The sequence below is a fragment of the Pan troglodytes genome, chromosome 6 (assembly GCF_028858775.2).
Source record: "Pan troglodytes isolate AG18354 chromosome 6, NHGRI_mPanTro3-v2.0_pri, whole genome shotgun sequence".
Lineage (NCBI taxonomy): Eukaryota > Metazoa > Chordata > Mammalia > Primates > Hominidae > Pan > Pan troglodytes.
The window spans coordinates 27,705,605-27,731,027 of record NC_072404.2 but is presented as its reverse complement, the minus strand read 5'-3'; the positions used below and the strand labels follow the sequence as shown (position 1 = coordinate 27,731,027).

The 25,423-nt window shown below is 40.7% G+C and overlaps 2 protein-coding genes across 6 annotated transcripts in view; one reads left to right on the top strand and one right to left on the bottom strand.

Moving 5' to 3' along the window:
- CDCA7L (cell division cycle associated 7 like) overlaps nucleotides 1-2,033 on the top strand; it is a 47,308-nt gene extending 45,275 nt beyond the window's left edge. For 4 of the 5 annotated variants that reach the window (XR_010158321.1, XR_010158322.1, XM_009452520.5 and 1 more), the window contains one exon: nucleotides 517-2,022. Coding sequence is in view for 3 of the 5 variants with exons in the window: in XM_009452520.5 (XP_009450795.1) it covers nucleotides 517-547 (31 nt within the window). In the remaining 2 variants the exon portion in view is untranslated. 5 annotated transcript variants of the gene reach the window in all.
- DNAH11 (dynein axonemal heavy chain 11) overlaps nucleotides 1,581-25,423 on the bottom strand; it is a 363,428-nt gene continuing 339,585 nt past the window's right edge. Inside the window, exons 75-82 of the mRNA XM_063815260.1 lie at nucleotides 22,010-22,201; nucleotides 18,493-18,612; nucleotides 10,239-10,481; nucleotides 8,104-8,286; nucleotides 7,910-8,025; nucleotides 3,469-3,581; nucleotides 2,799-2,939; nucleotides 1,581-1,937 (exon numbers count right to left, since the gene is read on the bottom strand). Of these exons, the coding sequence (XP_063671330.1) occupies nucleotides 1,690-1,937; nucleotides 2,799-2,939; nucleotides 3,469-3,581; nucleotides 7,910-8,025; nucleotides 8,104-8,286; nucleotides 10,239-10,481; nucleotides 18,493-18,612; nucleotides 22,010-22,201 (1,356 nt within the window). The 3' untranslated portion in view covers nucleotides 1,581-1,689. The remainder of the gene's footprint in view (nucleotides 1,938-2,798; nucleotides 2,940-3,468; nucleotides 3,582-7,909; nucleotides 8,026-8,103; nucleotides 8,287-10,238; nucleotides 10,482-18,492; nucleotides 18,613-22,009; nucleotides 22,202-25,423) is intronic.

The following is a 25,423-nucleotide window of genomic DNA, read 5'->3' as shown; positions in this document are numbered from 1 at the left end:
TAGTTGTTGCCTTCCCGTGTGACTAAACCACGAGTACCATCCATTCTGTATCTGTTTGCATTGGAAAAGCTCAGGCCTGATATTTTCCCTATTAGGGAATCTTCTCCTTTGCTAGATTTTTTCAACTCAACTCCACGTTGCCTTTAACCAAAATTTCTCCTTGAGGTGTATGACAGAAATGGAAGGAACAAACAAGGCAGGCTGAGGGGAAAGACACAGATTATGAAGAGGCAGCCATAATCCTAGGGCAGAGAGAGAGTTCAGGGCAAGAGGACAGAATGTGAGTTACAAGTTTCATTTATGTAATAAACTCTGAATCGTGGTTCTGGAATGCGGGAGTGAGGCAAGTCATGCTTGGGGCATACTACACCAGAGGGTATACGGATAGTGATGCATAAATTGTCAGGAGATCTGGGTTCTGGCTTTGTACTCTTAGATGATTGTGGAATCTCTCAAGCCTAGAATGCCATTTGTGTATTTGTACTACTTACCAAATACTTCTTATCTTTTTCCCAGCTTACAAAAGGAGCTGGTAGAAGACAATTAAGAGGATTAAGAGGAAAACAGAACCAGCCACCTCACCATAGAGTACTCCACCAAGACATGCATACCATTGGTGCCTAAGATTTTTTTACAGTTGTGTTTGTTTTTATACAGAAATTCTTTGTAGAAATTACTATTTTTTGTTAAAGATTGTTTATATGCTTACAGAGATTTCTCAGGAAGACAGCAGAGCAGAGGAATCTATATAGATGTATGCACAGACCTGTTTGTTTGTATGCTGAACTTTGTTAAAAATATCTGCCAGTTATTAAAAAGCACAGTTTAAATGGGGTGGGGTTAAAGTTCAGGTAAGTAAGTTAGAGAGAAAACATTGTATGATCAGCTCCTGCCTTGATCCATCTTTGGCTTCCCAAACAGTAACTAACTCCAGGCCAAGTTTGCCTTAGCACGAGTGACCACACACATCGTTTAACCTGCTCTTGGTCATTGGAAATTTACACTGAACAAAGTGCAATTAACTGTAGAACAGTTTTATTTTTATTAAAACTTGACTGAACAAAAGGGGACCATCAACATTGTAGACACTGGAGGCCTTACAGAGTGCTAGCCTCTTCCTTCAGGACTCACCTGGGGCCTGCTGCTTTTATATTTATATTTTTAAGGGCTAATAATTTAATTTGTTGTTTGTTAAAAATTAAAATCTCCGTTCTTTCCGGCTGCATTGCTTTTGCATGTTCACATATGATGTACTTTTTTTTGAGGTGGAGTCTTGCTCTGTTGCCCAGGCTGGAGTGCAGTGGTGCAACCTCTGCCTCCTGGGTTCAAGTGATTCTCCTACCTCCTGAGTAACTGGGATTACAGTCGTGTGCCACCACGCCCGGCTAATTTGTTGTAGTTCTAGTAGAGATGGAGTTTTGCCGTGGATGGTATTGATCTCCTGACCCGCCCACCTTGGCCTCCCAAAGTGCTGGGATTGGGATTACAGGCGTGAGCCACCACGCTCAGCCCTGAGTAAGTTTCTAGTATTTTTTTCTGACTTTCACTCTAAGGATAGCATTGAAAAAAGAATGCACGTGTGAGTTACTAAAAAGTTATAATAGAATAATGTGCATGGGAACAGTGCAGCAACATGCTAGAAAATCCTCACTGCACTCCAGCAGAGGCTAGAGGAATGCCAGTGTTACCTTACGCTTCTAGAAGCAGAGCCACTCCAGCCAGAACCCATTTTGCAGTCTTCTCTTTGCTCTTCAGCCTGAAGGTCCAGATGTAGCTGGGGCCTCTCAGTTTGGTTCTATACACAGGGCACTCGTAGGTCTGTTTGGTTTCCTGTCTGTCCACGGGGGTGGCTTTTGCAAAGATGACCGGCATAGGGCATGCCAGCTCCTTGAGACGGGCTTCAACAATGGTTCCTGCTTGGGTGTCCCAGTGGGCGCCTATGGCAAAAACACAACGGTTGCAATTGTGTGGCAGGTTGCTACTAATGATCAAGTTGTTTGATGCAATAAACATTCAACATTCTGCTTTTGTCATATTTTTGCTTGTCAGTGGTATTTTGACTGAGCTTTGAAAGGTAGGTTACCCTGCCTGCAGCGGAGGCACCGCTTTGCTTCCGTGCGTAGTGGTTAAACTTCCCTGTGGAAGTAAGCTGATTTTATGAAATGGGATTCTAAGAGAATTCACATACATTGAACTAGTTTGCCCTCCCTTTAAAAATCTCCAGTTCACCACATTTCCTCCCCGTCGCACCTTATTCTTTTACACCAGAACTTGTGGCACTTGCTTTAAACTGAAAAAGGAACATCTTGGTAGGGGCTAAGTGTCCTGTGGAATAAATGCATGGCCAGATAAATTTGGAAAATATTGCATAGTCTAACCCCCTCTTAGAGATTCACCCTATGCAGTAGCATCTTCCAGGCTTGGAGAAGTCTTGTAGTAAAATATTTTAGAGCAAATTTACTGACAGTTTTTAAACAATAGAAGAAAGATTTTGAAATGATTATATTGAAAAGCAAAAAGAATGTAAATTCAGTCTAAGTCTAATGTTATTCAGTGGCATTAACATCCAGATATATGTGCAAAATTTAAGTGATAGCCATCACCCCAAATATTACAGTTTGGTTCACAGTGGACACACATCCCAGCACTTAAATTATTTAAGAGGAAGAAATGAGATAATGACTAGCGTAAGGTTACTGTGTGAGTGAGGAGATACTGAGAAACAGTAAGCAGAGGACAAACACTGATCTGAACCTGAGTAAGAAAAGGTTCCCCACTTACCCCTTGGGGTGGCTTACCCTCCATGAAGAGTCCGTGGAGGTATGCACCTTCCCTTGGCGGGTGGCCATAATCTTCCTTTGTTTTTTTGGTAACATCAACAGTCAAGCACGTTTTATCCAGTGGCCACTCATTTTTTCGAGCCATCGTCTGCATGATTGCTTTGGAAATAAATATAACAAAAATTGAATAGGATAAAAGTGCTGCATGTAAGGTTCCCAGGAGCTACCAGTAAACTGAGGCATCCTTTAGTCCCATAGGGTGTTTTTTTAGTCCCATAGGGTGTTTTAGGTTCTTGGGCATTGGCACATGGCTGTGCTGGAGCAGGGGGTTGGCCAAGGCCTGCAGGACAAGCTCACTGTTTCTGTAAATAGTTTTATTGGAATAGTCACAGCCATTTGTGGATTGTCTGTGGTTTTCGCACTACAGTAGCAGAGTAGCTATGTGGCCCTTTCCAGAAAATGTTTGTTTAATAAGAGCACACCGTGCCCCACCTCACTTGGCTACTCTTGCTGCTACTCGCCTGCCCAGGACTCTGTTTCCTCTATAGCTGCTGGTCCTTTCTATAATGGCTGCTGCTTGAGGATTGGTGAGCAGGGCAAGGAGACGCCATCATAGGTAAACAAAGCAGGGCTTCTGGTTAGGCTGTGGTCCTGTGTGCATCAGGGACTGCACTGCCTCAGCCCTTACCCGTTAAGAAGGACTGAGGGTTGAAGAAGCCGGAGAGCCACACGACAGCCGGAAGGGTAAGGTCTTGTGTCCAAGTATCAAGTTCTCGGCATCGCAGGAGGAGGTCGTTGAACCTGGTTTATGGGAGGTAGGAAGAAAAACTTGCTGTTCAGTAAAATAGCCATTTTCCAATATGTTCTGTTGTGGGCGGTTAGGGCAGGGTGGTGGTGGAGGAGAAGTATACCACTGCTAGCTGGTAAAATCCTTCCCTGACAAGTTGCAGGGCACTGTCCCTTTAAAGGGCTAGTTTGTTTCCCATTGGAGACTTGATGACTGTAGCGCTTACATTAGAGCAAGATACACTGAGGAATGTGGAAAACTCATTTCCATTTATGCAACAGCTTTTCTTAGAGCCTCTTCATGCCATGTGGTGACTATACAAAGGTCATCACCCCATGACTTGGACTGACAAGCGCCAACTTGGAGGTATGGACAGGGTGTCTGAGGACCAGGGATGGCAAGGCTGTGATGGTGGTTACAAGACCAGAGTTGCTAGGAAAGCTGATTGATAAGCAGAGGGAACAGCATGTGCGGAGGCAGTGGAGCACGTGACGGCAGTCTAAGCACGTGCAGTAGCTGCCTGAAAGTGGGGAGGAAAAGGTTAATAAGGAAAACAAGTCAGCCATGAATGGCATGGCGGTGGATTGAGAAACGCTGCTGTTACGTACATGTTCTCTTCTCGGCTCCTCACAATTGGGCAAGGTAGGAAGTATTTGCAGTTGACCTATAAGGAAGCTGGCTCACAGAGGCTAGGGAAAGATGAACCTCTTTGATAAAATTAAGAGAGAAGTGAAACCTTGAATTGTCAGTTTCAGAGGCTGCTTAAAGGGGACCAGGAGAATGGAGTAGAGAGCATAGCTTCAATGTAAAAGCCAGAGTTCTCTAGAAGGAAAGGCTGGCACTGAAGTTTTCTAGGACCTTGTCTGCTTCAGATATGCAAAGGAAGTTGGGGTGAATGAGGAAACACCCTGACAAACCACATGGCAGAAAATGTCTGCCTGAGATATTTGCCTGACTGGGCTGTGAAGAAGAAAAGGCTCAGAATGCTCACGTTCAAACTTAACGTCACCACAAGGAAAATTTCTGTGCCCGGACCTATATTAAGTTCTTCCAGATAGCTGGATCAGAAAAAGCATACTCGACGATAAGAAGAAGAAACAGCATAGGCACCACACAAAGGAAAAAGGCAAATAAGAAAAGCAAAGGCAGGAAGACATTTCTCTCAAAATGTTGCCATCATGAGGATAAACACTGCAGCCAATTTGTAACAACTAAAACAAGTGATTGTTGATATAAACAAGATCATGACTTAGAAGGGATGAGGTAGGAAATAGTAAGGAAATTAAGTTTGAAGACCCCAAATAAGAAGTAGAAAATATAGAAATGAAAGCAAAAGTGAAACAGCGTAAGGGAGAATAATAAAAACAAATGGAAATAAAGAGGTAAAGGGTTAGAGTGAAAGCAATAAAATGAAAGCTGAAATGAGGCCAGACGTGGTGGCTCACATCTGTAATCCCAGCACTTTGGGAGGCCGAGGCAGGTGGATCACTTGAGGTCAGGTGTTTGAGACCAGCCTGGCCAACACGGTGAAACCCCCTCTCTACTAAAAATAACAAAGTTGGCCGGGCATGGTGGCACATGCCTGTAATCCCAGCTACTAGGGAGGCTGAAGGCAGGAGAATCGGTTGAACCCAAGAGGCAGAGGTTGCAGTGAGCTGCGATCATGTCACTGCACTCCAGCCTAGGCAACAGAATGAGAATCTCTCAAAAAAAAGTGTAATTCTAGAAAATTTGAGTTTTCCTAAATTATACCTTTGAATCTATACAATCAAGGGCACATCATGTTCCAAGAAAATTTGGTAGAGAGTAATCAATACTAAAATATAAAGAATAATATGAACAATAAAGAATCCCTGGATGGCCAGGGGAAAACATGAAGCCATTTATAAAGGGAAAAGAAGTATGCTAGCTTTTGACATCTCCACGGCAGCATTTGACAAGAGGAGAGTGATGGCTACAAAGGCCTCCAACTGAGGGTGTTATTATTTTTTAATAACTAGCCAAACTGTCATTCAGGTATACACAGAAGAGTATACGGCATGAAAAACCACCAGCAAATCCAACAAACAGTAAGGTTTATAACCCAGGAAATAGAGAAGTCCTGAAGAAAATACTTACTTGTAAGTATATTTAAACTTCTCAGGAAAAGAGAATAACAGTCATAAAAATGAAAACAGGAAATTATAAAACTAAGCTAGGCACCCTTCCAAAAATATAAAAAACCTGGAACTGATAATTATGGACGATGAAATATACTTTATTTTTTGAGACAGGGTCTTGCTCTGTCACCCAGGCTAGAATGCAGTGGCATGATCATGGCTCATTGCACCCTTGACCTCTTGGGCTCAAGCAATCCTACCACCTCTACACCTTGAGTAGCTAGGACTACAGTCGCATGCCACCACACCTGGCTAATTTTTATTTTATTTATTTTATTATTGTTTTTTAGAGACAGGGTCTCATTATGTTGCCCAGGCTGGCTTCGAACTCCTGGGCCCAAGTGATCCTCCTGCCTTGCCCTCCCAAAGTGCTGGGCATGAGCCACTGCGCCCAACCTGGACAATGAAATCTAAATAATTAAGAAACAGATAGGAGACAGTTGAAGATATAATGAAGATCACCCAGAACTGATGAAGTCTCCAAGTATACAGCCGAGAGACACACTGAAAACGTTAAGAGGTCAGGCAGATAAATGTAGACATGAGGAGAATACGATATTCAGAGAAAAAAGTGCTACGACTTTTTCAGAATAAAAGCTATGGATGGAATCTCACATTTATGACAGTACTTTAAAAATCCATACCTCAATACAATAGTAAAATTGTTGAACATCAAGGGTAAAGAGAAACATTTTAAAACTTTACTTGGGAAGGAATGGCAAATATTTAAGACCAGATCCACCCTCTACAATCAATGCTAGAAAACCATGGAGTTAGAACATCAAAGTCCTGAAGGAAAAATAACTGTGTCCTATAATTCTACGTATAAGTAAACTATCAATCAAGAAGGAGAGTGCGGTGAGGACAGTTTCAGAAACACAAGATGATTTACACCCCCTACCCTCCAAGCCCTGCTCTATATTTTATACTCTGATAAAAAAAGAAAAGCCCAGAACAAGATACAAAAAAAGCAATGATGAGCAAAGAAATCAGTACAGTATATTAAAACAAAAATAATGATTGACCACAAACAAAACAGAACAAACATAATGTGGCTTAAAATAAGGTGGAACTACAATTCCAGACCAGAAGGAGGTTGATGTTCAGAGGGAAGCTGAAGGCTCTAACATTGTGTTAGAAAAATCAAAAGTGTGGGCCAGGCACGGTGGCTCACGCCTGTAATCCCAGCACTTTGGGAGGCTGAGGCAGGCAGATCATGAGGTCAGGAGATTGAGACCATCCTGGCTAACACGGTGAAACCCCGTCTCTACTAAATATACAAAAAATTAGCCGATGTGGTGGCAGGCGCCTGTAGTCCCAGCTACTCGGGAGGCTGAGGCAGGAGAATGGCGTGAACCTGGGAGGCGGAGCTTGCAGTGAGCCGAGATCGCACCACTGCACTCCAGCCTGGGCGAGAGAGAGAGACTCTGTCTCAAAAAAAAAAAAAAGAAAAGTCAAAAGTGTGCATGCTACAATGTAAAGACTCTCCACTAAAATAATAGGAATGGTACAGGGATAGTTGAGGTTCATGGAATAATGATTCAGGAAACAGGGGGAAAGAAACTCAGCACCAAAAAGCCAGGAATCAACAGCTTTGTGAAACTTCCTGAATTGCTTGCCAAGACCAAGGAGCAATTAGGTGTAACATCAGCACAGATTACATTCAGTAATCTGTGAATTTCTGCCCTAGCTTTGTGACACATCTCTGCAGTTCTACCCCCAGTCTAGTTTACTGCATACTGCATACCATATTACAAACTTTCAAAAGTTGTCTATGAGAAGGCATAGGAATCTCAGGCTTGCAAAGTAAAGTTATAAGATGACACAAAGGCAAATTCAAGTTGCTTTCCATGGCCATTTAACTCTTAACAACAACTCTGGGGATTCTATTGCCATCTACATTTTTCAGATTTAAAAAGACAGGTTATTTTGTCTAAGATCATCTATCAATGAGTGAGCGGCAGAATTTGAATCTTGCTCTGACCCTGTCTTTTAACTATTTTTGCCTTTGATGCAATATACCAAGTAAACTCAAATGAAATTGGTGGAAGAATTTTTTACGGTTACAGGTTGAGAACAGTCACAAAGCTCCGTCTGCATAGCTCTTAGGAAGCATTATTCAGAACACTAACCCAGCACCGAGGCTGCTCAGGGCCAGTGGCAGTGAGGATGGGGTAGCTTACCACTGGGCTAGGCCATAAGTAGAAGGATAAGCCAGTTTGCTCCAAGTGTCTGGTACCGTGTCATAACTCAATGCAAACTGCTGGGCTTCCACAGCAGGAGATAATGCCAATTCCCCCTTGCATGGAGAAAAAAAGCCACACAGTGAATATCTTCCAATGTGCTGAAGTCTACTATAGCCTCACTTTAAGCTTACCTTCAAACTACGGTCCAGTTGTTCAAGTGATATACGTATTTCCCGAATGAGAATATTCATCCTCTCACATTCTTGGAAGCAAACAAGAACATATGGGCTTCTATTTGAATTTTTTTGCATTATCTCTGCCATGTTGAACTCTTCTGGAAGTTTCTCCAAAATGTCATCCAAGACATTCTTAACCTTAAATCAGTAACACAAAGATTTAGCTCCTTTCTATTTCAGTTTTCGTCACGGTGACTGTGTATATCTTCTACTTTGTGAAGTTCCAGAATATATCATACGACTTCTGAAGGTGCCTGCGAATGCATGTGAAGGATGCCTACGGCTCCCAGGAGGTGGGCAGCGTGGCAGTGCCAACTCCCTCAGCTGCCTCATTGGTGCCTCTGCACCAATGCCAGCACTTCCGCTTCCATGGAGCCCCAAATCTGGTCAAGAAGGAGCTACAGTTGTTTGCAGTTTATTCACTTAACATTTAGGGAGTATAGAGCTGTCATCAACTACATGTTATTTATATGTAAAGATATGATCAGAGGAAGTAGAAGCCTATTATTAGGGTACCATATTTTATAATCTGCTAAATTAAAAAGATCCTTTTAAAACCCACACAAACCAGGGGCTGGGCACAGTGGCTCACGCCTGTAATCCCAGCACTTTGGGAGGCCAAGATGGGCAGATCACTTGAGGTCAGGAGTTCGAGACCAGCCTGGCCAACGTGGTGAAACTGTCTCTACTAAAAATATAAAAATTAGCCAGGCATGGTGGAGCATGTCTGTAATCCCAGCTATTTGGGTGGCTGAGGCACGAAAATCGCTTGAATCCGAGAGTTAGAGGTTGCAATGAGCCAAGATGGTGCCACTGCATTCCAGCCTGGGCAACAGAATGAGACTGTCTCAAAAAATAAAAAATAAAATAGAATAAAAGTCACATAACCCAAATAAGCCTTTTAAGCGTAAGCAAATTCTGGTGAACTATGATGCTGCCCTCCCAACCACGGCATCCTAAAATTCCTAGAGCAATTTACATCAACATTTTTAACAAAGAAACTTCTATCTTCTGTAATTGTTGCTCTGAAAGAATGAAAGACATATATTAAAGGTATGAGTATGCACATGGTACTCAGACATGCATACTAATTCTATCTGCACAGCTCCACCGAGCTGGAAAAACCAGTCAATATCTAGAAAGGAGAAAAGATGGAAGAACTTTGCCTGTCCTTAGCCTCAGGCAGCTTTCCTTCTTTCCTTGGTTTCTCAGACTACTGCCTCTGGTTCTGACATCATGCCTGCCAGCTGGCATCACTCTGACCGGTAATTTATCAGGTCCTGAAATCTTAAACTCATTTACAGCGGAGGTAGACAGTATATCCAAACGGCCATAAGCATGTGAAAAGATGCTCAATATTACTCCTCAATTGAGGATTGCAAAATTAAAACCACTGTGAGATATCATTACCCTTACAAAATCACCAAAAGATAGAGCAAGTGGAACTCACACGCACTGCTGGTGGGAAAGTAACTGGTACAGCCACTGGAGAAAACTGATTGGGAATACTATTAAAGCTACACATTATACCCTGTTATCTGGCAATCCCACTTCTGGGTATAGAGAAATGGGTAGTATGAATGGATGCCTTTGGGAGTTACCTTTGCATATTGACTGTAGAAGAATGTTCATGGTTGTGATGTTTCTATAAAAGTGAAAAACAAGAAACAACCCAAACATCCATTCACAGTAGAATGAAGAATTTTATATTCATATAGAATTCAAAACAAAAATGAACCATTGGTACATGAACAACATGGATGAATCTCACAAATCTAATGCAGAATGAAAGGAGTTAGACATGGATGAAGGCGCACTGTATGATTCCATATATTTGGAATCAGGTAAAGCTAATCTGTGATGATAGACGTAAAGATACTGATTATCTCTGGGGGAGGTGAGGGGTATGTTGACTGATAAGGGGCCTGAGTATCCTTCTGGAGTGTTGGAAATGTTATTTTGATCTAGGCGGTGGTTGTATGAGTAAAACCTAGGTAAAAACTTATTGATTTGCACAATTAAGATTAGTAGACTTCAGTACAAGTAAATTATACTTCAATGAAAAAGAAAAGGAAGGAAAGACCCTCTACCTTTTCTTCTGTAGACTGCCCCAGTTCATCACCACTGAGTGCATTCCTGGGCTGCATCTCCAGCAAAGTTCTGAAGAGAGTGTTGGATGTCACTGTCAGGAATTCTATTTCAGCATTTGGGTGGAGGCCGTACAGTGCCGGGCTTTCTGGAGGAAGCATCTCCTCTATGTACTGGTGGTAGCCTGCATAATCTAGGTAGGGTGGGGCAGCAAATCCTGGTGCCAGCATCAGTTCATCTTCAATCTTCAACCACAAAGGAAAAGTCAGTTATTCCAAATGTAGGTAGGCATCCATTTTCACTTCCTCAACACTTCGAGAAGACCCTGACAAGAAGGCTCCAGCACAATGCTGTCTGGGTAGCAGGCTCCCTAAACTGTTTTATAATCAACAATTCTGCTCTATATGCAACACCAGACTGATCTCTGGGGAGGATCCCAAGGAACACACATTAATCCTATCCCTAAGAAGACTCAGTTTGCAGTGTGCATGGGGCAGTGTGATACATGCACACAAAAGGAATGAGCCATCACAGAGCCTGGGCTACCCTATAACACACTCCCATTCATTGATTCTCCCAACCATCCCCATTTCCCAGAGAGGAAATCAAGACTCTGATGTGAATTTGCTGAGGTAGACATTTGATTTTAATCATAATTCTGAACTCATTTTAGTAGGACTCTGTAGCCTGTACTTCCCCAGGGCACCATACTTTCCACAGTACTGCATCACATCATTTTATATATGATGTGAATTTATATACCTGAATTTTATAATTATAAATAATGATATGTGCATTTAATGAAAAATGTGTGTGTATATAAGTACCATGTATAGGCCATATATACTAAGAGTCAGACTGATCCTACCTTCTCAGGACTTTGAGCTACTCACAGCAGAGTCTGTGTTGTTTAGGATCCACAGACCCTGAGAGCTCAATACACAGTTACCTACTGAGTGAAAGGCTGGAGAAAGCGGGCTTTTATCGTGCCCATCTACTTCAATAAGGCTGGGGCAAGAGGGTAGACATTCAATTTAGGGGGAAGTTTTGAACAAAGGCAATGTGAATAGCAATAACAAACCCTCTAAACATTAGAATGTAGAACTTCAAAATGTAACAAAAGAATTTATGAGCCTGAGTCTCTGACCAGCCATAAACACAGAGTCAATCAAGTGCTTACAATTTTCTAATTAACAGTATAATCTCAGATTTATTTTTCCCTGATTGCTCTTTAGTTTCCAGGGACCATTAACCCCTCTGTTTTAATTCTCCCAGTCTCTTGCACCGTAAATCCTGTCTGTATGTGCACTTAAATGTACAGAGGAATGTTATTTTCAAACTGTCATCGAATGTGGCTATTTTCTACCTAGATTTTCTAAGTCAGTTTCTGAAATGGGATTTGTCTGTAACTGTGTATGCTACACTGTGGTCCCCTCACTATCACTTGGAGACCAAGTGAATATTCTTTAATTCATTCAGTAATATGTACCCACCACCCAGTACACTACAACAAACCTTAGAAGTATAAGCTCCATATGACCTCGTTATTAAGGAACTCAGAGTCTAAAGAGGACAAAGTAAGTGTGAATTTCCACACAATCATGTGTGTAACAGTGGTTTTCTCTTTCCTTCTTAAACCTGCAATCCAGGTTACTTAGAAAGCCTATGTCCTTAATAAGGATGCTCGACTGCTTTCTGCGACTTCCAAGCGCATTTAAAACATTCGACTCAGCATTTTTATTTTTATTTTGTACCAGGAGGATTTTCAAGTTATCTAATCCTTCATATTGCCAGAAATGGAAATCTTGACCCGATGAATTTGGGAAGGAAGAAGTTGGACTATTCCACCACCAGTATCCATTGGCTTGGCTTTATTTATTCACATTTGTATCATTTCATGTTTATATATAAGAATAATCAAAATTTAAATGTCACCTGGCTCAGGGCAACCAAAATAAAATGGTACAGGAGAGTTAAACTCATTATTATTAGTCTATGATGGATAAAGTAGCCAGAATAAAAATATGGGCAAAATATAAGAAAAATAAGAAAACCAAAACCTAGAATCCACATATCCCAACTGAACATTATTCCGTAAAACAAGTACTTGGTCTTCTCTGTTTGTGCTTACTAGGAAATTGAAAGAAATTTCAGAAGCCACAGTTAATCTGTCCTTAATAAAATCAAAAAGTTAAAAACAGAACTTCAAGCAAAGAAACTGACCAAAACCAAAACCACTTGGAAAGGTTAAGCTGCCATGGGGACATTTGTTTGAATGCGTGCTCATGTACTGCTGATGGGATTGCAAATGGCCCATGTTCTTTGGAAAGAAAATCAGTCTTTACAGACATGTGACAAGTGCTTTCCATATGGTAGGCAATGAGCAAAGCAAAAGAAAACAGCCAACTCAAAAGGGCCTGAGGTATACAGCTAGACAGCCTGATTCAGCTTCCATCACTTAATGGGTTGGTGGCCTTAAGAAATAACAATTTATCTGCATTTCAATCTCTTCATCAGTAAAATATTGCTCATAACAGCAACCTAATGGTTGTGGCCATAAGAATTTAGTAAGATATGCAAACAGCTCAGCACACAGCAGGCTCTTATGTAAGTTTTGGTCTTCCTCGTACCCTAGCAGCAGACTTGATTTTAGTATATCTTGCTTTTTCTAGAAGGAAAAAACAAACAAAACCTGAGAAATGTCCTCCATACAGAGACTTGTGTTCCCTTTTACTTTAAGAAAACCATCAAAACTTTAATATACTCAAGGAGCCCTGTGAATCCTGATGCTGAATCTAGACTTTCTCCTTTCCCACTCAAGACTTTTTATGAAAAGCTGCTTTTTGCTAATGGGGCCATCATTGTAGAGCTCTCTACACAGTGGCCAACTTTCTTGCCTTTGGAGGAGGTTTGTTTGAGAAAGCTGTTATAATGCCTCAAAGAAAAAAAAATTCTAAATAGACATTTCTCCAAAGAAGATACACAAATGGCCAATGAGAACATGAGTATCAACATTGTTAGTCTTCAGGGACATGCAAGTCAAAACTGTAATGTGACACCACTGCACCTCCACCAGAATGGCTAAAATAAAAAAATGTGGACAGTAGCAGTCTTGGTGAGGATGTGGAGAAAACAGAACTGTCATACATTGCTGAAGGGAAGATAAAATGGTGCAGCCACTATTTAAAAAACAGTTTGGTGGTACTTGCAAATGATAAACATAGAGTTATCACTTGGCCCAGCAATTCCACTCTAAGGTACATATCCGAAAGAATTGAAAACATATGTCCACACAAAATTTGTACATAAAAGTTCATAGCAGCATTATTCATAATAGCCAAGAAGGAGAAACAACCCAAATGTCCACTGACAGATGAGATAAACAAAATGTGCTATGTCCATACAATGGAACATTATTCAGACTTACAAGGAATTGAGTACTGATACATGCTACAGCATGGCTGAAGCTTGAAAACATTATGCCAAGTGAAAGAAGGCTACATATTGTATGAGTCCATTTTTTAAAATGCCCAGAACATGCAAATCTAGAGAGACAGAAAATAGATTAGTAGCTGCCATGGGCTGGGGTATAGGGGAATATGGGGTGGGAAACAAATGGTGCCTGACTGCTAATGGTTACAGGGGTTTTTTTTTTTTTTGGGTGGGGGGGCGGTGGGTAATAAACCTGTTCTAAAACTTGTAATGGTTGCAGAATATACTAAAGACCTTTGAGTTGTATAATTTAAATTGGTAAATGTTACGGTGTGCAAATTATATCTTAGTAAAACCTTTTTTAAAAACAAAAAGAATCGATAGAATCATGCTCAGGCAGAAAGAACCTCCACATCATGAAAATATAATCAAAAATTTGGATGATATTTTCGGCCAGGCATGGTGGCTCATGCCTGTAATCCCAGCACTTTGGGAGGCCGAGGCGGGCAGATCATGAGGTCAGGAGTTCAAGACCAGCCTGACTAACATGGTGAAACCCCATCTCTACTAAAAATACAAAAATTAGCCCGGCGTGGTGGCACATGCCTGTAATCCCAGCTACTCGGGAGGCTGAGACAGGAGAATGACTTGAATCTGGAAGGTGGAGGTTGCAGTGAGCCGAGATCACACCACTGCACTCCAGCCTGGGCGACAGAGCAAGGCTCTGTCTCAAAAAGAAAGAAAAAATAATTGAAATCATCTTTGTTGAAATCAGGGGCAGGCACAGTTATTAGAAACTGGAGAACCAGCATCCAGCCCACTATGTTGGACTCCATGAGATTATTGTCTTTTTTATATTTTCCTTTCTGGTACTTAACAAAATCCGACCCCCACTCCACTGCCTCTCCAAGTAGTGTTGGTAATGACAAGAAGCTCCAGTTCACTGTGAATTTAAACAAATGCATTTGCCCTTGGCCTTTTGGGTCAAAAATGCCATGGCCCCAAAGTGCTGTTAGGGATTTTTAGACATTACTCAAGGTTGAATTATCATGGTGTCTTGAGAATGAAAAGGTACATTGGTGATTTTCTAGGCAATACCTTAATTTTACAAATGAATGAACTGAGGCACAGGGAAGCCATGCACAAAGCCAGACAGCAAGTCAGTAGCAGAACCAGAACTCTGGTCTCCCGTATTGCCCGTGTTGTTCTCAGTGTTGGCCTGTACACCATCTACATACAAATACGAGTCATTGTTTTGGTGACCTGTGCTGCAAACAGCTCAGCACTCCAGCCAGGGCAGTATGGTGCAGAGAAAGACCAGCCTTTGGAGTCTGATGACGAGTTTAAATCCTGGTTCAGCTGCTTGACCTCTCTAAGCCTGAGGTTCTTTTTTGATTACATGGAATAATACTTACTCTTCCAGGTTATAGTGAGAAGAAAACATACATATAAAGTGTGTGGTAATGACGCTTGGCACAGAGCAGGTATTTACTAAAGGATTCCCACTGTTATCACAGATTAATGTATAGCCAAATATTAAATATATATAATGAAAATGTATACTTTATAATAAAAAGATTTCCCATTCATTAAGCATATTGTTCTAGCATTGTACCAAAGTTTAAACCTGACAGCGAACCTGTAAGTTGATCATTCTGGTTTTGTAGATGATGAAACTGAGGCTAAGAGAGGGTCAATTACATCATACGGCAAATACATAGAGGTACTTCAATGTGAACCCAGGTGTTTTTTGTCTTTGGTTTTTACTTCAAAGCCCAGATTCTTGTTATTCTATATTACTAAAATAGTTTGTATTATATGATAACTTTAAGGTGACCTGGTACCTTATTCTCTGAAAGTGATTTACCGTATTTCTTAATTAACGCTGCCAAATACATGCTTTATGTGAGAAGATGTTTTCTTTCTTGACTTTGGCCAGAGACCCTCTAAAGCCCACTGGAGAACTCTCTCTGAGAGCAAACTCATTTATTCAACAAGAAACTCACTGATCCTCCTAACAGCAAGATATCACTGAAAGCATTCTGATTCTTTTGATAAGAGCAGCAGAACTTTAAACCCCACACCATGAATGGGTTGCTTTTTGATCATGTTCCAATGCAACCAAAGACACTAATTTCCAAATATGTTAACCACTTGTGGGAAGTGGCAAAAAGATGTCCTGCAGATGAAGTGTTAGATCACGTTGCTAATCATATAAGCAGCATGAACAGGAGAAACTTGCAGGAGAACAAAATAACTGGGATTTGCAGCCTCTGACAGCAAGTCAGGTAAGTGCTTTAATTTCCTTTGGTGAGTTGAGGAGGTACCTCTCCAGTGAGGATGCCAGCTTGCAAAATGAAGCATTTCGATCCTGAAAACCTCGCCAGATCTGTATGGAAGGTCAGGTACCTAAATTTCTAAAGGGCTTACACACATCACTGATGCCCCTTCAGGTTTCATCACCTATATTTATTTTACAATTATCTGAATGGGAGTTCAGGCTTGTGAAGGTTAATGGACTGCTGCATTTGGCAACAGTAATTCTCCCCTCAGCCACAGGCCAGAGCTAGGGGAGGGACTGTCTGCGGCAGCTCCTCGCGGGCCCCTTGCCCTCCACCATCATTCGGAGAAGTCAGCCTCTGTAAAGGTCGCATGCCTGGCACTGTTTAGCTTTCCCATCTCCATGGTAACTTGCTCCCAGACCTCTCCTGAGGAGTGACTTCCAATTGTGCTAAATTGGAAGTCTCTCTCTGACATGTGAAATCTTGCTCATTAGAACTAAGGAAAGACCATGAGACTCACAATCAAAAGAAACAATTACATAACATTGTGCATTTTTTGCACTGTCTCCAAACTGTTCCACATTATTAAAAGTAGTAACAAAAGAATGTCCCCAGTTTTCTATATTAGACTAAAATACACTATGTTTTCCTGGTGTATTTTAGTCTAAAATAGACTAAATATTAGACTAATATGATTTTAGTGATTTAATCTAATATAGACTAAATATTAGACTGATATGATTATATTACTTCTCAAAATGAACTCTAGGAAGGTGATCAAATCTATATAATGCTTCTCTGAGGTGAAATTTTCAGAGAAACTATAAATAGGACATCACTCAAACTATTCAAAGCATTGCTTTAAACAGCGTTGGTGTCTCGCCCAACTGGAAATAGACATGATATGGTGTACAGGTGCTTTACGTTTCCAAGAAATAACCAGGAATGGCCATGAACCTGGATGCCATGAGGGAGAGAGAGCATGCGAAAACTACAGCCACCATGCTCACCCTCTGTAGTATGAGAAACAAAAATGGAGTACTTTTTCCAGAAAACACAGCCCCGGGCTGGAACCATTTCTACACAGACACAGGGTTACTAAGATGAGAAATGGGAAAAGGATGCTTGGTCTTTTAAAACTCCACCTACAGGGGTGATCTACCTCTTCCTCACGAGAGAAGGAAGAATGAGGTTCTCAAATCACCATACTTGTCTTTTTAACTGACACATAATAATTGTACATATTGATGGGGTACAATGCGATGTTTTGATACATGTATATGTTGTGTAATGATCAAATCAGGTAATTAGCAGGCCCATCATCTTAAATATTTCTCATTTCTTTGGGGTGGGAACATACAAAATCTTCTCTTCTAGCTATTTTTAGATATACAATATTGTATTGTTGACTACAGTTACCCTACTGTGCAATAGGACACCAGAACTTATTCTTCCTTTCTAAGGATGGTAACTTTGTATCCGTTGACCATTCATTCCCCATTCTCCCCTTCCCCAGTCTCTGGTAACCACTGTTCTATTCACCATTTATAGGAGATCAGCTTTTTAAGAGTCTTTATGTGTGTGAGAACATGTATTTGTCCTTCTGTGTCTGACTTATTTCATTTAACATAATGTCCTCCAGGTTCACCCTGGAGCATCTTTTCTCTTTTTAAAAAACATAACTATATTACTTTATTATCACACATAAAATATTAACGGGGATTCTATATTACCATGATATGTTAATTTCCCATTGTGTCATAAATGTTTTTTTTTTTTTTTTACAGTTCATTTGGAACAAGATCCAAATAAGGTTCTTACCTTGCCCTTGGTTGATATATATAATCTTTTTTTACTATCTTGTTAGATTTAATTTTATTTTAAATTGACAAATAATAATTATATATATTTATGGGGCACAGTGTGATGTTTTGATACATGTGTACATCGTGGAATGGTTAAATCAAGCTAATTAACAAATCTATCACCTCACATACTTATTCACCACATTTTTCTTGAGCACATATTATAATTGAGTAACTGATACTGGTCCAACTGTAGACTATTCTCTAGGACTTCCATGACAGGCAGAAAAGAAACTTTAGTGAAATGAACTCTGGAATAGAAATCAAAAGACTTGTATCAAAAGACGCACAAAACTCTTGCCCGTGCCAACCTAGTGGCCTGGGGCAAATCCCCATGTTTCAGCATCTTGGTCTAGAAAAGGGAATAACAGCGTCAGCTCTGCATACCTCATAGGGTTTTTATAAAGAGCCGATGAGTCAGTGCATGTGAGGCTGCCTCACGCTGGTGCACTCTCTTGCACACACAGAGATCACCTGGAAGACTTGTGAAAATGCAGATTCTGATTCTGTAGGTCTGGGATGGAACCCGAGATTCTGCTTTTCTAAGAAATTTCCCAAAAGGCCAAGCATCCTCAATAACATTAAGAATTGCCCATAGTATAATTAGTTTATAAAATTCTTACCAGAATTTTTTGCTCAGTGAAATTTATTTACAAATTAATTTACAAATGTCTTACCAGAGATGGATTCATGAATTCTTCTAAATACACCCGACACAGTTTGCGATCCCAGTCATCTGTGATGTGGCCTCCATACATGATCTCACCAAAGAGATAACGGAGATCTTCCCATGGGACCTGTGGAGAAAACCACACAAATATTCACTGCTGGGTGCACAGTCTGCCTCAGAGTAGCCAGCCAGTGGCACGCGCCCCTCTAACACAATGCCCTCCAAGCCTCCGTCAATAGGAGGATTTAAAGGTGGTTCAGAAATTGTCTACGTTTCTGCAGAGAATTTCTTGGGAGAATTATTTTCAGTGTCTTCTAATATAGTCAGTGAAAATTCACTAACATTGAGCTGTTTATGAAGATTTTTTTTCTTTAAGAGATGAGGCCTGGCTTTGTTGCCTAAGCTGGAGTGCAGTGGCACAATCACAGCTCACTGCAACCTTGAACTCTGGGGCTCCAGCAATCCTCTCGCCTCAGCCTCCCAAGTAACTAGGACTACAGGCACAGGACACTCCATCTGGCTAATTTTTTAAAAATTTTGTAGAGATGGGGGTCTCACTATGGTGTCCAGGGTGGTCTCGAATTCCTGGCCTCAAGCCATCCTTCCTCCTTGGCCTCTCAAAGTACTGGGATTTATAGGCTTGAGCTGCCACGCCCAGCCTTAGGCAGATTTTAAAAGAAACTGAGTCATCCCTAGAACATGTTTGCAGGGAAAGTTTATACATTCAAATTCTCATCTAACAATTGTGAAAGGATGTTGGTTCACAAGGCCTTTGAAGTATGACATGTTTTTATTATCTGCTTTATATCAGCTTGTATATTATCTGATTCAGGAAAAGAAAGCAACATCCACACAATTTGAATTTGGGGTGTATGTAGAATCCTAGTATTTTCCAAAAGTCCAGGCAAACAAATCCCCTTGCCACAGATGGAGCTGAGGGCTTGTCTTACGGCATGACTGGCCTAATGACTGTTCTAAGGGTTGTAACTAATGACTATACCATGTTTTATTCAAGAAATCACTATATCTACTCTTTATTTGGCTGAGCAGGGTTTGAAGCCTCTCTTTGCTATACTTTAGCTTCTTCTGGGTTTGCAAAACATGCCAGTGTGTGATGAAGCCTTTCTAGACAGGAACCTTTACACCTTCGGGGGCAGTATACTGCCTCCCAACAGTTTAAGTAAAAACATAATTATAGCCTTCGCTTGTTGCGTGATGTGACAGAACAGAACAAGTAAAATTGCTTCAACTATGCCAATGTACTGTTCTACAAGTTTATTTGAATTTGAATAAATGAACCTCAAATATGTCTTTTAAGCTGGGTTGAAGTGAATGAAAAATAAGAGAGGGGTGCCTAGACCGCAACATGCTCTCTCAACCACTGCATGGACTACCTTCCAAATAGCTGAAATGGATGGAAAACAAAGGCTTCTGACTTTTAGTTCTTTTTCTGCTTACATTTAATTGATGCTTGCTACACATTTCAGTATTCAATATGTATCTCTTTTTAATTTTTATTTAACTAGGGATCTGTTCTTTTCAATAATTATTTAAATAATTATCTGTTCTTTTCAATAATTATTTAGCTAAGGATTTGTTCTTTCCTCTTTTGTTTTTGAGACAGAGTTTTACTCTGTTGCTCAGGCTGGAGTGCAGTGGTATGATCTCAGCTTACTGCAACCTCCACCTCCAGGGTTCAAGCGATCCTCTCACCTCAGCCTCCTAAATAGCTGGAACTACAGGCGTGCACCACCATGCCCAGCTAATCTTTTGTATTTTTTATGGAGACTGGGTTTCCCCATGTTACCCAGGCTGGTGTCGAACTTCTAGACTCAAGTGATCTGCCCGCCTTGGCCTCCCAAAGTGCTGGGATTATAGGCATGCGCCATCACGCCTGACCTCAGATCTGTTCTTTTCAATAATTGATTCTCTTTCCCTCAATCCTGGTCTTTGTTTTTTACATATGCTTTCTTGAAAAGGGCATTTTGTACAACCAAACATGTGCTCATAGGAATTTAATTCCCAAATCCTGATAAGTCGCTTTGTGATGTGCAGAAAATGACTGAGAAACATGAGAATGTGTTAAAAACTTAAGGCTGTGCTGATCCTGGAGCCCCAGGATGAAAAAAAGCAGGACACAGTGTGACTCAGTTGGTCAACTGGTGTTTCCAAGACTCAGGATGTAAGAGCTGGAGAGAAACACGTGTGTCCACTTCCCTCTTCCTCCCCTTCATTTCCACCTCAATGGTGTATAGGATTCAGCTGAAATATGATTCTATTCCCGGTTGCAGCCTCACAGGACAGTTATGAAGGACATGAATAAAAGTCTTAAATGGTCCATTCCTTTTTCTACCTAGAACTGTTATAATTTTATGTGCAATAGTTTAGACAAAATGTGCTGGGAATCAACACAAAAATATTACTATTTAATAGAATGGTCAAAATATGCTCAAAGTATTCAGAATTACTTTTTAATTCTATAAATTAAAAAATGAGAGATATGGAACAATGAACATCAAATATCATATTAAAACTATTTATTTTGGATACAACTTATTTAAAATTTGTTCCTTGGGAAAATATGCCTATGTTAGGTACCAAGGGTATCTATTCTAATAGCAATCAAATCACCACTGAAGTCTGAGAAAGCGGACCAAAAAAGTTGTAACAATCATTACTGAAGGAACATAAAACAATAGTTTCCATTTAGAAACAGGGATGGGTGATTTTAAAAACCCTTTGTAGACAATGTGGCCTAGAGTACAACACTTGACTGGTTTTGTCACATGTATCCTAGTTTTAACGGATTTAACTTAATGAAAAAAGTTTCCCTTGTGAGGATTAAGCTAGAAAATCCTTAGGAATGAATGGTTGTTGCTTTTTGAAATCTAATCTTTGGGTTTATGAGAATTTACACAAATGTTCTTGATGAGGCATTCCCATTCCCATCTGTAAAACACATTTTAGCTACGAAATAAAATCATTCATCTACCTTTAACTTCAAATCAAGGGGAACATTACTGAGAAAGTCACAACAAGGTGGCATCCTTAATACATAATAATGACATATGCAGGAAATGCACCATTATTTATATATGTGACGTGCTGTAAATTGCTTCCATCATCAGAACTAATTGTAGTGATTATTAATGCAGTGTTATGAACTGTCAGAATTGCTGTATGTAATTACATTTGTGCAAATGCTTCATTACCTGCCTAATGAATCTGGCATATATGCACATGTAAACCACTGTTTGTGTTAACATAATGAAGGACATTTTTTGTTTTTTTTTACACTAAGCTGCTGATGTAGAACTGGTTTGACCTATCTCACGAAGTGCGAACATCCACTGCTGAAAAACCTTTGATCTGGTTTATTTTCACACTTGGCAGAAGATACATACATAGTGTCAGCTATTTCAATAATAGCTTCAAAAGAGAAATTATGGTCAATTTTGATAGTGCCCAAAGACTGTCAGTTTTGTAAACTCCTTGGAAGAGGTTATTTGACCACCAGCACTTACTTTAGGGTTTGCCTCTAAGTAGTTGTAGAGGACATTGGCACAAATGGTGAGGTCTCCAGGATTAAAAGGATAGCTTCGGCTCCAGCCCTGGGGGCCAAACCTCAGTCTCCCAGCAACACAGGCGTGGAAGTAGCAGAGAGAAAAAAGGATGCTTTTAAACTCCTGCTCCTTGGAGCATATTTCAAGTGTATCCTGGGAAAAAAGAGAAGAAATGCTTGATTATCCATCAGTATGGTTTCCAAGAGCAAGGGTCTGCGTTTTCAATAATCTTGTAAAGAACTTTGAGAGTGAGATACTACAGAGGCAACATGCAGTTTTCAGCATGGCTACTTATCCAATGAGAAGCATAACAGGAGATTATTTGGCATTTGCCAGTCTGTTGGCTTAAGAGGAATACTTTTATTTTGCTTCAGTCATGCTTCTGAATGCTTCTAAGTTCACTAGAAAATGAGACACTTCATTTTAACCATGTCATACTGCTTGACATCATTTTCCTCTGCAAAATTTTCTTCGCAGAATCTGGATGACATAAAGCCATCATCTTCATTTCATCACTGTAGTAGAATGCTATTACGGTTGGGAGAATGCTAGTTAACCACAACTATCCATTCTTCCCTGGTTCTCTGGGCACATGGACACCCTTGACTGTTTCCCAGCCTCCCTTGAAGCCATTTGTGTCATCCAACCAAGTTTTTGCCAACAGAATTTCAGCTAAAGTGTTGTGTATAACTTCCAGGTCATTTGCTGAAAATGAAATTGCTTGTCTTAGTTGTCACTCTTCCCTTTTTTTCCTTTTTTTTTTTTTTTTGAGACGGAGTCTTGCTCTGTCACCCAGGCTGGAGTGCAGTGGCACCAACTCAACTCATTGCAACCTCTGCCTCCTGGGTTCAAGTAATTCTCCTGCCTCAGCCTCCTGAGTAGCTGCGATTACAGGTGCATGCCACCACACCCAGTTAATTTTTGTATTTTTAATAGAGATGGGTTTTTGCCACATTAGCCAGGCTGGTCTTGAACTCCTGTCCTCAGGTGATCCACCCTGCTCGGCCTCCCAAGGTGCCGGGATTATAGGCACGAACCGCGGGGCCCAGCGAACTCTTTCCTTTTCTATGGCTAGAAATGATGATGATTGGACAAGTCTGGAAACCTTGAATTAGGTATGGCAGAGGCACCCATCAGCTTGGGCGTATGAATGATCTCATGGAACAAAGCTGCCTAATATGTGAGAGAAAAAAACTCCTATCTTGTTTGAATCCCTATAGTTTTGATTCTCTTTCTTACAGCAGCTTAGCCTGTACCTTAACTAATAAAATCACCACGACACATTATTTCCTTCCAATGAACTAAAAGTAAAATTCATTGTTGGGATGACTGGGTGATATATGGAAAATTGGGAAACATGTGTCTAGACTTGTGAGGTTTTTTTTTTTTGTTTATTTGTTTTTTGTTTTTTTGAGATGGAGTCTTGCTCTGTCACCAGAGGGGCTATCTCTGCTCACTGCAACCTCCGCCTCCAGGGTTCAAGCGATTCTTCTGCCTCAGCATCCCGAGTAGCTGGGACTACAGGCATGCACCACCATGCCCGGCTAATTTTTGTATATATTTTTAAATAGAGATGGGGGTTCATCAGATTGGCCAGGGTGGTCTCGAACTCCTGACCTCATGATCCACCCACCTCGGCCTCTCAAAGTGCTGGGATTACAGGCGCAAGTCACTGTGCCCAGCCTAGACCTGTGAGATTTTTTTTAAGAATGCAGATGGAAAATGGAATCCTGGCATGCTACCTGGATACGGTTATGGCCCAACAGCCATAAAATTAAAAGAAAAATAGCTGTCCAATCTATGGCTTAAAAGTCATATTTCACCCACGTTCAGATTTGGCAGCTCTGTGAGGCAAGGAAAGGAAGTTGAGGACTACTCCTTCAGCTGGCATTGAGCAACAGGGGAGGAAGAGGCCAAACTCTGCCCTTCCCTGCCTTGTCCTTTAAAATGGGCAAACTACAGCCAGTTCACATCTGAAATGGATCTGACAACTTGGGCCATATATGAAGTATATGTAGAACCAGTGTGAGTAGTTCAGACCTAGTCTTCCAGAGGACTTGTGATACTAAACCAAGAACAGATTTGTTCTCTGTGGGCCAGGACCAGAGAGCTTTTTAGTTTCTTTAGACAGTGCTTTTAGCAGAATCCAGGGCTCCCACCAAATACGGTTCTAGAATTGGCCAGGAAGCATGTAGCACAGATCCAGTTAAATCACTAGGTCACTCTAAATCACTAGGCCATTTTTAGGTCATTTATGGGGCTTGGAAATATACAATCATTAAAAAATAACTTTTCCACAAATAAAGGGCAAGCTTGTGAAGGCAGAAAAGAGAAACCGTATAACTGGAATTAATCTTGAAGGGTATAAAAAAAATTTACTTTTAAATGTGAGAAATTTCTAGGAGATCCAATATATGTATCAAAATTTCAATTTGGAATTATGATCTAACAAATCACTTAATACCTTTCTGAATTACAGACAGTCCACATAAAACCCAAGGTACTACAATAACTAAGTACATTACTTCAATCTGTACTTTATATAAATGACTTGGCTTTATCCTCAGTGCTAAAAGAAACAAGTCAATCCATTTCTTTGTGTTCTGATAACATAAATGATGCAGGAAAAAAATATGAATCAGGCTTTCTGAAGAAAAGGTATGAGTCTACCTACCATTCCACAGTTCAGGCCAGTTGTATTTTTGCAAACCAAGTGATAAGCAAATATTTAAAAAATACAGACTCCATTGTGAACAAAGAACAGGCAACTGCATACCCATAGTAGTGCTATTTGTACACAATTACCAATTTTATATGCACAATGATCAATTACTTGTTTCTGCCTGCAAATTTTACAGAAACAGAAATCTATCTTCTTACTCTAAAAAAATATAGTTATCTGGGTGTGAAGGGAGCCCAAAGAGTACTCCTTTATGACATCTGCCTCAACAGGCTCTTTTTTTTTTTTTTTTTTTTTTTTTGAGATGGAGTCTCGCTGTGTTGCCCAGGCTGGAGTGCAGTGGCGCGATCTCTGCTCATTGCAACCTCTGCCTCCCGGGTTCATGCCATTCTCCTGCCTCAGCCTCCCGAGTAGCTGGGACTACAGGCGCCCACCACCACGCCTGGCTAATTTTTTGTATTTTTAGTAGAATGGGGTTTCACCTTTTTAGCCAGGATGGTCTCAATCTCCTGACCTCGTGATCCACCCGCCTCGGCCTCCCAGAGTGCTGGGATTACAGGCGTGAGCCACCGTGCCCAGCCTCAAGAGGCTCTTTAGCTGAAAGGTGTAGGTAGATGGCATCCTACAAGAAATGGTTCTTTATGTCCCAGCCACTTGATTAAATTTACATAAATATTCTGGAATGCTCAGGATAA